Here is a 10,160-nt window from a genome sequence, read left to right on the forward strand (position 1 = left end):
TATTAAAATAATCAAAGTCTTTTAAAGCATGTGACAAAAGCCCTATATTTAAATATAGGTGTGGTACCAAGTACCCCAATTAAATAAAAAGGCTAGGATTCTCCCCATATGATTATAATAGAGTACAAGTACTAGTTTAATAAATAAAGTACTTTGGAAATCTAGGGTTTAGATATACCCCAATAGTTTAATGCATAAAAGTACATGGGAATTCAAATCTTGAATATAAAATAGGATCTTTGTACTTAGTAGGAAGATTTGGGCTATTACCCAATGGATAATAATTCCCCTAGCGGGTAAAGACCAATGGATAAAAGGTACAAGTACTTTTATACTTAAAATAAGATTTTGAAAAGACTACATGTACTTTTAGTCAAATATTATAATGAAAAGCTTATTGTTCAATGGACAAAAATTACCCTAACATTATGGACCAAAGGATAAAGGCAAAAGGTTCATCTAGTAACTAGGTGAGTTGGTTGCTTGGTTCCTCCAAGTAGTCGGTTAGAAACTAACTAAATTGGTCAAGTAGGGTTTTTAGTCGAGACCAAAATCTAACTACGACGAAAATTAACAAGAAATCATATAGCCACTTAAGAGAAAATAAGTAATTCAAATAAAATTCAAATTTTTAACGAAATTTTTATTGACCAAAATTCAGGGGCGTTACAGGTTTTTCTTATTGTAGAGCGGTTCTATAGCTCTTAATCGGTAAAAGCAGAGGTTCATGCTTGTGGTTTATCGTAGTCCTCGCTCAAACCGACTGCATCGATCTAGCTCTCCGCCTCATATACGGAGCAACCTTCGAGCTTATTCTCCACCAAGTAGGTACTCCCGGCCCTATTCTCCATCAAGAACATTAATGACGGATGAGGAAGCAGCTCCGGTTAGGACTCTTAAGGACTATTTGAATTCGGAAAGGGTCACTCAACGGTCACCAATTGTTTTCCCACGCCCCACGACTGTTGCAAACACATTCGTGTTCAAGTCGGACTATCATCGTTGCATTCCTTTCTTCCATGGTATGGAGCGCGAAGATCCGTACCAACATATCCGGGAATTTGAAGAATCCCTCCAATCTTTTGTTACTGTGGATGCGCATCTCAACCAAGCAAGATTGAGGCTTTTCCCATTCACTTTGAAGGACAAGGCAAAGACTTGGTTTCATTCATTGAAGCCTCAATCCTTGACTACATGGGAGGAAGTTCAAGACATTTTTCACAAGAAGTTCTTTCCGGCCAACCGAACCAAGCTCTTGATGGATAAGATTCAAACCTTTAAACAACGGGATGGAGAAGCTTTCCACCAATATTGGGAGCGTTATAAGGATTTGCTTGTAGCAGTACCCCACCACAACTTTGCTTTGTATCAGCTAATTCACTATTTCCATATGGGCTGCTCACAACAAAGCAAGCAATTGCTCGACACTATGTGCTCCTGGGGTTTTATGAATAAATCTCCTGACGAAGGCTGGGATTACTTGGATGAGTTGGCTAAGAAGTCTTTAACATGGAGTTTCGAGGATGTCGGGGACAGAGCTATGGCTAGTCAAGGCCCCGGAGGTTTCGGGAAATTTTCTATCAATGAGCACCAAGCAATTGAAACACGGATGGAACAATTGGCGCAAAAGTTGGAGAAGTTAGAATTAAAAGGGGTGAAGGAAGTCAAAGCGGTGAGAGCAATGAAGGAACTTTGTGTTATTTGTGAAACGACGGGTCATTCAACCGACAACTGTTTATCCATTCCCACTCTCAAGCAGCACTACAGCAACCTAAATCTTCCGATTGAAGAAGTTAGCGCAGTCAACCAACGTTTTGAACCGTTTCCCCAAAACTTCAACCAAGGTCAAAGGCAACATCCGGGATTCTGTTGGAACAATCAGATTGAAGGAGGACCTTCTCAAGCACCTCCCGGATCTCAAATGCAACCCTGGCGGCCTGTTCAAGGCCAATGGCAACCTCATTTTCCATAAGGACCACCTGGTTTTGTACCGTCTGAACCTTTTCAAGGATTTAATCAGTTTTAACCCCCGCAAAGGCGATCTTTGGAAGATACTCTCCAATCCTTCATGCAAGCTCAATCGAATTACAACGAGAATAACACCCAAATGATGGGAGAGTTGAAGAACCAAATGGGGAAGATAACCACATCTATCGGGCTTCTCCAGCAAGAAAGAGGCAAGTTTTCTACTAAGCCACAAGCTAACCCACAAGGCCAACTCCTCATTGGTAGTTCTTTGGTGCCACCGCCCGAGCAAGCTCAAGCAATAATTACTCTAAGGAGTGGCAAGGCAGTCGACAATCTTGTGATCAACCCGCCGGTTGCTCCTATTCTAGTGCCATCATCGACGACAACAAGTTCTACTGCAACGGAGGAATGTATCGAGCAAGCTCCGGAGGAAGACGGGGAATCTCCTGTGCAAGGTTCACAGGAAGCTGAAGCTGAGACCACTCCAAGCCCACAAGTTTCTCCCGTTCTGGCACCCTTTCCTTCCCTATTGAAAAAGCCGGTTCCTCCATCCAAGGATGCCGATAGACTTGACGTGTTCAAAAGGTCAATGTGAACATCCCTTTAATGGATGCCATTAAGCAAATTCCTTCATATGCCAAGTTTTTGAAGGACTTATGCACCCAAAAGTGCAAGCTTAATGTGCACAAGAAAGTGCTTACCGAGCAAGTTAGCCAAATTTTCCAAACGAATCTTGCACCTAAATACAAAGACCCCGGATGTCCTACAATTGCAATTACTATTGGGGGTAAGAGAGTAGAGCAAGCTCTTTGGGATTTGGGGGCAAGTGTGAATTTGCTACCGTACTCGGTGTACCAAGAGCTCGGTTTGGGGGAGATGAAGCCTACGCGAGTTACTCTTCAATTGATGGATAGGAGTGTCCGAATCCCTCGTGGCATGGTGGAAGATGTATTGGTCCAAGTTGATCAATTTGTATATCCCGTAGACTTTGTAGTCTTGGATACTTGTCCGTCATCTTCATCACCATTGTCTACTCCCGTTATCCTTGGGCGGCCGTTTTTAGCAACCTCGTATGCCGTAATCAACTGTCGGAATGGACTATTGAACATGTCTTTTGGTAACATGAAGATGGAGGTCAATATGTTCAACGTTGGAGTTCAAATGGGTGACGATGACGATTGCCAAAATGTCCATCTTGTGGATACCTTGGTTCAAGAGCATGTAGATGAATTCTTGTATACGGACTCTTTGGAGGTAGTTCTTACCTTTGAAGAGGCCACCTTTCTTGAATCCGAGGAGATGGAGTCTCTCTTTTCCTTGCTCAATGGAGAAGAGGGCGATGAGGGAATTTGCGGAGTTGCACTGTGGTTTCCAAAGTTTGAAGAGTTGCCTCATCTTGAGCGAAAAGCATTACCTTCTAGCGTTGAGCCGCCTACTATTGAGTTGAAAGCACTACCGGACACTTTGAAATATGCGTTCCTTGGCGAGAGCAATACCTTTCCGGTGGTCATATCGTCTTCCCTTGAGAAACTCCAAGAAGAGAAATTGTTGGCAGTTTTGCGGAGGCATACAAAGGCAATAAGATGGACTATCGCGGATATTCAAGGCATCTCTCCTTCTCTATGCTCTCATCACATTTACTTGGAGGAGGATGCTAAACCATCGCGCCAACCTCAACGCCGGCTCAATCCAATTATGAAAGATGTTGTCCGGGCGAAAATTCTTAAATTGCTTGACGTTGTGATTATCTATCCCATCTCCGATTCTAAATGGGTGAGCCCCATTCAAGTTGTCCCTAAAAAGGCAGGGGTGACCGTGGTGCAAAATGACAAAGGTGAGCTCGTTTCAACTCGTGTGACTACCGGGTGGCGAGTGTGCATAGACTATCACAAGTTGAATGCGAGCACACGCAAGGATCACTTTCCTCTTCCCTTCATTGATCAAATCTTGGAGAGAATCGCTGGTCATGCCTTTTACTGTTTCCTTGACGGGTATTCGGGCTATAACCAAATAGAAGTGGCCTTGTCCGACTAAGAGAAAATGACGTTCACATGCCCATTCGGGACCTTTGCTTATAGACGCATGCCATTCGGCTTGTGTAATGCTCCTGGCACCTTCTCAAGATGTATGATGGGAATTTTCAGCGATATGATCGAGAAAATTGTTGAAGTCTTCATGGATGACTTCTCTGTGTTTGGCGACTCTTTTGAGTCATGTCTTGCCAATTTGGAGAAGGTCTTAACGAGATGCGAGGAGAAAAATTTGGTTCTCAACTGGGAGAAGTGCCATTTTATGGTCACTCAGGGGATTGTGCTCGGACATATCGTATCGGCCAAGGGTATCAAGGTAGACAAGGCCAAGATTGACCTTATTTCCAATCTCCCTACTCCGAAGTGCATTAAAGACATTCGGTCCTTCCTTGGCCATGCCGGTTTCTATCGGCGCTTCATCAAGGACTTTAGTGCAATCTCAAGGCCGCTTTGCCACCTTTTATCCAAAGATGTCCCCTTTGAATGGACTACTGCATGTGAGCTAGCGTTCATTAAGCTCAAAGCTAGTCTCACCACACTGCCCATTGTTCAAATGCCCGACTGGAATCTTCCATTTGAATTGATGTGCGATGCGAGCGACTATGCCGTCGGGGCCATTCTTGGCCGAAGAAAGGACAAGCATCCGTGGGTGATTTATTATGCAAGCAAGACGCTGAATGATGCTCAAATGAACTACTCCACTACGGAGAAAGAACTTCTTGCCATAGTATTTGCCTTGGACAAATTTCGGTCTTACCTAGTTGGTACTCCGATCATGATTTATACCAATCACTCAGCACTCAAATACCTTTTCACCAAGCAAGATGCAAAGGCCCGTTTGATCCGGTGGATCCTTCTTTTACAAGAATTTGACATCACCATCAAGGATAAGAAGGGGTAGAAAATGTGGTGGCCGATCATTTGTCACGCTTGGATTTTGAGGACCGTACTTCTCACATACCCATTGGAGACACTTTTCCCGATGAGCAACTTTTCGGTGTATCTCAAGCCCCGTGGTTTGCTGACATTGTCAATTGCTTGGTTACAGGCTTGATTCCAACCCATTGGTCCTCTCATAAGTGCCAGCGATTCTTTGCCGAAGTGAAACACTTTTCTTATGATGATCCATATTTGTTCAAGTACTGTCCCGACCAGATCATCCGCCGATGTGTTCCTGATTCTGACCAATGTGCAATCCTATAATTTTGCCATTCTGAAGCATGTGGTGGACAGTTTTCTGTGAGGAAGACTGCCGCCAAGATACAACAATGTTGTTTTTATTGGCCGACTCTGAATCGAGATGCTTACGCCTTCTGCAAATCGTGTGACCGATGCCAAAAGTTGGGCAGTGTGACCCGGAGGAATGAAATGCCCCAAGCCAAGTTTCTTGTTGTTGAAGTATTTGACTGTTGGGGTATCGACTTTATGGGACCATTTCCTATGTCTTTTGGCAACTTGTACATCCTCTTAGCGGTCGATTATGTGTCACGTTGGGTTGAGGCCATTGCCACTCGTACCAATGATCACAAGGTGGTGCTCGAGTTTCTTAAGGAGCATATCTTGTCTCGGTTTGGGGTCCCTCGTGCCATTATTAGCGACCAAGGTTCTCATTTTTGCAATCAGCCATTCGCCGCCTTGATGAAGAAATATGGTATAACGCACAAAGTCTCCCTCGCATATCACCCTCAAACCAACGGTCAAGCCGAGCTCGCCAACCGTGAGGTAAAACGTATTCTTGAGAAAACGGTAAATCCCAATCGGAAGGATTGGTTTTTAAGATTGACTGATGCTCTTTGGGCGTATCGTACAGCATACAAGACCAATTTGGGCGCTTCGCCCTATCGACTTGTATATGGTAAGGCATGCCACCTTCCGGTGGAATTAGAGCATAAGGCATAGTGGGCAATTAAGCAATTAAATTATCGTTTGCCCAACGCCGGAGTTCACCGTAAACTCCAATTGAATGAGCTTGAGGAAATCCGTAGAGATGCATATGATAACACTAACGTTTACAAGTCTAAGGTAAAGGATTTTCATGATAAGCACATTCAACGGAAATTTTTTGAAGTTGGCCAAAAAGTTATTTTGTATAATTCAAAACTTCATCTTTTTCCGGGCAAGTTGCGTTCCCGTTGGATTGGCCCTTACATTGTGCATCACATTTTCCCGCATGGGGCCATTGAAGTTGTTAATCCCGTGAATGGAAATATTTTTAAGGTCAATGGGCAGCGACTTAAGTCATTTTTGGAAAACTTTTCGGTAGCGAAAATTGAGGAAGAGTTGGTTGCACCGGTGTATCCGGTTGACCTTGCTGTTTGATACAACAGTTGTATCTATATTTGCACGGGGAGCGAAAGCGTAACCGTTGAACTTAACTGTTTGTCGGACCCGGCCCCCGAGTAGGGGGTACCCTCCATTGACTTGGGTATATGTAGCTCTGCACGCCGCTGCTAAAAAAAGGATCGTGTGCTCAGCTCTAGTTAGTAAGGGCAATGTTTCTTTTCTTGTACATATTTGCTTGGTTGTTTCGTTTGGGATTTCCACATCAAGAGATTTCATCAATGCATCATTGTATCGGGCTTTAATTAGTCCTTCTTTGTAGTAGTTTGCCGTTAACGATCCTTGCTCACTAGATATGTCCCTATTGGGGGCAGCTTAGGTCTTTGGGTGAGACTTGATATTCTCGTGCTTTGGCGCTAGGCTCTGTCTTGTCTCACTTTGTTTCGATCATAGGGAACACTCGGCTTAATTGCTTGGCAAAGTCAGGCGGTGAATTTTACTTCGGGCATGATGTAACAAGTTTCGACGGTCTAGTATAGCCACCCGTGTCTTGTCTACCCGGTGAGACACGGGAAGAAAAGTATGACTCGTAAGATTGCGTGAAAATCGGGTGGTGTTCTTTGCTATTTTTCTTTGTTCTTCTGTTTGTTGGCGCCCGGATACCACGAGCTGGGCAGTTCTAATGTCATTTGGCTCTTAGTAGGTAGTTCGAGCTTAAGTCTTTTGCAGGGTGAACGTGCTACCACACCAGCCTTGGTGGATTAGATCTACTATCGGAGTGATTGAGGCATTCAGGAGCCCTAAGCATAGGTGCGATTACGTGTCGTGGTTGTTAGTCCAACAAAACTTTGACCATGATCCTGTGTGACTAGCTGTGGTTCCGTCGGAAGAGCCGAATGAGTTGACCTTGAAAGCCATTTGGGTGACGAAAGGAGCCGGTGACGCCAAAGCCTCCAACTTGGTCGAGGTATAAGGGGGTTGACATTCCCCCGTTGGTACGCTCTTTTGTTCCTTTTTCCCTACTGTTGTTCTCCATGCTATGAGGGCATAGCATATTTCAAGTTGGGGGGAGGTGTGTGTGTGTGTGTGTGTGTGTGTGTGTGTGTATATATATATATTTGGTTATATGTTTTTGGTTAAAATTTTTCATTTTTAGTTTTGCAATCCTTCCGTTAGTACAAAGTTAGTGGAGTAAAACTGCTTAGCACATGCTCGTTAAGTTTTTAAATGGCAAGAGTTCGTTGTAAATATTTTAGGTAACTTTGTACATCCCAACTCGTATGCTTGAGGAAAGAATGAGGAGTTTGTTGTTGAGTGCGTTGTGAGCAAGTTTGACCTATATCCTGTCGTTTTGAACATTATAATCTTAGTTTAGGTTTTTATCTCAGGTCATGACTAATGGTGTTCGTTATCTGTTTTAAATCATTTCGGAATCTATGGCATATTTAGGAAATGATACAAGGCAATCTTTGTTTGATTAAACCACAAGAGAGTCCCATTGCCCTTTAAAAATAAAGCCAAGTCTGTGTCTCACTCTTATCCGTAGGAAACCGGATGTTAGGTGGATGGTTCAAGGTTGGTTTTGTGTTTTGCAATGGGCTGGCTTCAGGTTTTACAGGGGTCCGGGTGTGTTTTGAAATGGTGTTGGGCGTCGACATTGGCTATCGGGTAGCAAAGTTGAATTTCTGGACTTAAGCTCCCCGTATCGATACGGCCATTAATCCGTATCGATATGCTTTGATTACCAGGAAAGGCAGACCCTTCCGTATCGATACGGAATAATGGCCGTATCGATACGCGTGAGTTAATCGTGGAAATCTGGTTCAAAACCAGGCCGATCATCTTCATTCTCTCAACCCATTTTCTCTCTCTTGTCCTCCATAACCGTCACCCTCCTTCGAAAACCCTAACCCCAAACCACCTTTCTCTTCACCAAATCTTCCCAAAACTCCATAATCTTCCATAAAACCTTTAAACTTTCGAGGAACTTCAAGGGTTTTCAAGGTTTTCTAGCCGAATCTTGCTCTTACAAGGTAAATCCATTTCCTCTCTCTACATACACGAAAATTTCCATCCTTTCTCTATAATAGCTTAAACCCTTGATTACTCGCTTAATGTATTGCCATGGATTATAGATTTGAACCATTTTACCATGCATCATGACCCCCAAATCCAAAAATTACCCAAAACCCTAGCCTGGATTTTTGAGATTTTGCTGTATTTTTGGATTGGAATTGGGGGTTCCCATTGAACTGTGTGGGCTGTTATTGTGAGTTGAATTTGGGAAGTGTAAATAATTATTGTTGTGATTGTGTTTCAAGTTTGGGGTGTTGCTCCGTTTGGTAGGTCTTTATTGCAATGGTGAGAACAAAGACTGTGGCTGCTAAGGGTAAAGGAAAAGCTCTGGCTTCTTCTTCGCAACAAGCGGAGGAGATAGTCCGGGAAATGGAGGAAGAGGAGGAAATGATTGCAAATCTGGAAAGGGGCCATGCAAAGAGTAGGACGGCCGCTGAGGTGCGAGTGGCTAGTCAAAAGAAATGGGAAAAGGGTCTCCGAACGAGGGGGTTCAAGAATGAGCGACATGTGGACGTCAACAATCTTGGCATCGAGCATCCTTTCGTTCGCCGCATCCGGGAACAAGGTTTGTCCTACTACCTTGTGTAGACACCCCAATTTGGACTTGTCGAATTTCCTTAATTTGTGGCCCTGAGGCTCCCCGATGATGAATATGGATCAAAACAAGCCATGTACCAATTGAGACGTTGCTCTTTAAAGGATTTAAAAAGGAAATGGTCAAAATCATTCCCAAGCGCTTGGAAGCAGTCCCAAGCGCTCCAAACTATTTTCCAAAAACCACTGGCCTGGCTCACTCTCGAGCGCTCGAGAGTAAAGTCCCAAGCGCTCGAGACCACTCCCGAGCGATCGAGACCTCTCCCAGTGCCCAATGGGTGAAAAAGATTCCCACTATCCATGCAAGCCATCATTGCATTCCCCTTGAGCCGGCTGAGGTGAGTCAACACTCAACCTCAGTCAGAGAAGATATCAGCTGAAGATTTCTTTCTTTAAAAAATGGTTTATTTCAAAATCATTTCATTTTCAAAACCATGGGTTATATGCTCTATATATATACCTGGTTTTTCAGCTGAAGAGGGAGGCTACGAAAGTTCTCTCTCTCTAAACCCCTCCTATTTTCTCTCTCTTCTTCAAGGGAAAAAGCTTTCAAACTCAAACTTCTTTCCCAACTTCAAAGGTTTTTTTCAAAATCATCAAGGAAAAGGGCAAGAAATCCAGAACACTCTTAGCTTCTGATCTCTTGTCTTTTTCACTCTACATTCACCTTTCACAACCATCCAAGGAGCAAAGTGTCAAGCAAAGGTAGAAATATTTCTATCCTTGGTTCAAATCAAGAGGCTGTTCTCCCTTCTGAGGGGGGTCTCTCAGCCTGTCCCAGTCCTTAATGCTGGGTGCATGGTTGGGAGACCTTAGTGAAAAAGCAAGAGTAAAGAGTCCACGAATAATGTTTTCCCAAAACCCCTACGGAAACACTCTCGAGCGTTCAAGAGTGCTCCCGAGCGCTCGGGACTGTTTCCAGTCCCATGCATGGCATTTTGGTAAGCAGTAGGCTGGGGGTGAGGTGCACTTTTAAATAAAATGGTTTTATTCTGGCATGCAGACACAGAAGATCATTTTTCCTAAAACAGAAATGTTTCTTACAAATCCCAAATAAGAACAAAGTTTCCCTAAGTTAAAAATAAGATCTTCTCTTGTTAAAAACTTAGATAAGGGTGTTTGCATGATGAAGTGGTGCCATTTTCTATTTGATAGTAAGCTGGCATGCAACTCACTCCCAAGCGCTCAAAGCCATTCCCGAGCGCTCGGGAG

At 43.7% G+C, this 10,160-nt stretch overlaps 2 protein-coding genes across 2 annotated transcripts; both read left to right on the plus strand.

Moving 5' to 3' along the window:
• Window positions 1-862: 862 nt before the first annotated feature.
• Window positions 863-2,563, plus strand: LOC131303028 (uncharacterized). The gene is made up of 2 exons (XM_058329821.1): window positions 863-1,953; window positions 2,038-2,563. Exons 1-2 carry the CDS (start codon window positions 863-865, stop codon window positions 2,561-2,563), a joined length of 1,617 nt encoding a protein of 538 aa, XP_058185804.1.
• A 1,445-nt stretch (window positions 2,564-4,008) lies between these two features.
• On the plus strand, window positions 4,009-6,317 carry LOC131303029 (uncharacterized). Its single transcript, XM_058329822.1, has 5 exons — window positions 4,009-4,895; window positions 5,047-5,065; window positions 5,232-5,853; window positions 5,941-6,020; window positions 6,120-6,317. Exons 1-5 carry the CDS (start codon window positions 4,009-4,011, stop codon window positions 6,315-6,317), a joined length of 1,806 nt encoding a protein of 601 aa, XP_058185805.1.
• Window positions 6,318-10,160: the final 3,843 nt, after the last annotated feature.

The sequence above is a fragment of the Rhododendron vialii genome, chromosome 10a (assembly GCF_030253575.1).
Source record: "Rhododendron vialii isolate Sample 1 chromosome 10a, ASM3025357v1".
NCBI classification, from domain to species: domain Eukaryota; kingdom Viridiplantae; phylum Streptophyta; class Magnoliopsida; order Ericales; family Ericaceae; genus Rhododendron; species Rhododendron vialii.

What these genes read in the sequence shown, in the direction of transcription:
- LOC131303028 (XM_058329821.1), top strand. Translation starts at nt 863, where the DNA reads ATGACGGATGAGGAAGCAGCTCCGGTTAGGACTCTTAAGGACTATTTG. An exon ending in CGGCCTGTTCAAGGCCAATG is followed by an intron (nt 1,954 to 2,037) that starts GCAACCTCATTT and finishes ACCCCCGCAAAG; the next exon opens with GCGATCTTTGGAAGATACTC.
- LOC131303029 (XM_058329822.1), top strand. Translation starts at nt 4,009, where the DNA reads ATGACGTTCACATGCCCATTCGGGACCTTTGCTTATAGACGCATGCCA. An exon ending in GCCCTATCGACTTGTATATG is followed by an intron (nt 5,854 to 5,940) that starts GTAAGGCATGCC and finishes CCAACGCCGGAG; the next exon opens with TTCACCGTAAACTCCAATTG. An exon ending in CTAACGTTTACAAGTCTAAG is followed by an intron (nt 6,021 to 6,119) that starts GTAAAGGATTTT and finishes TTTCCGGGCAAG; the next exon opens with TTGCGTTCCCGTTGGATTGG.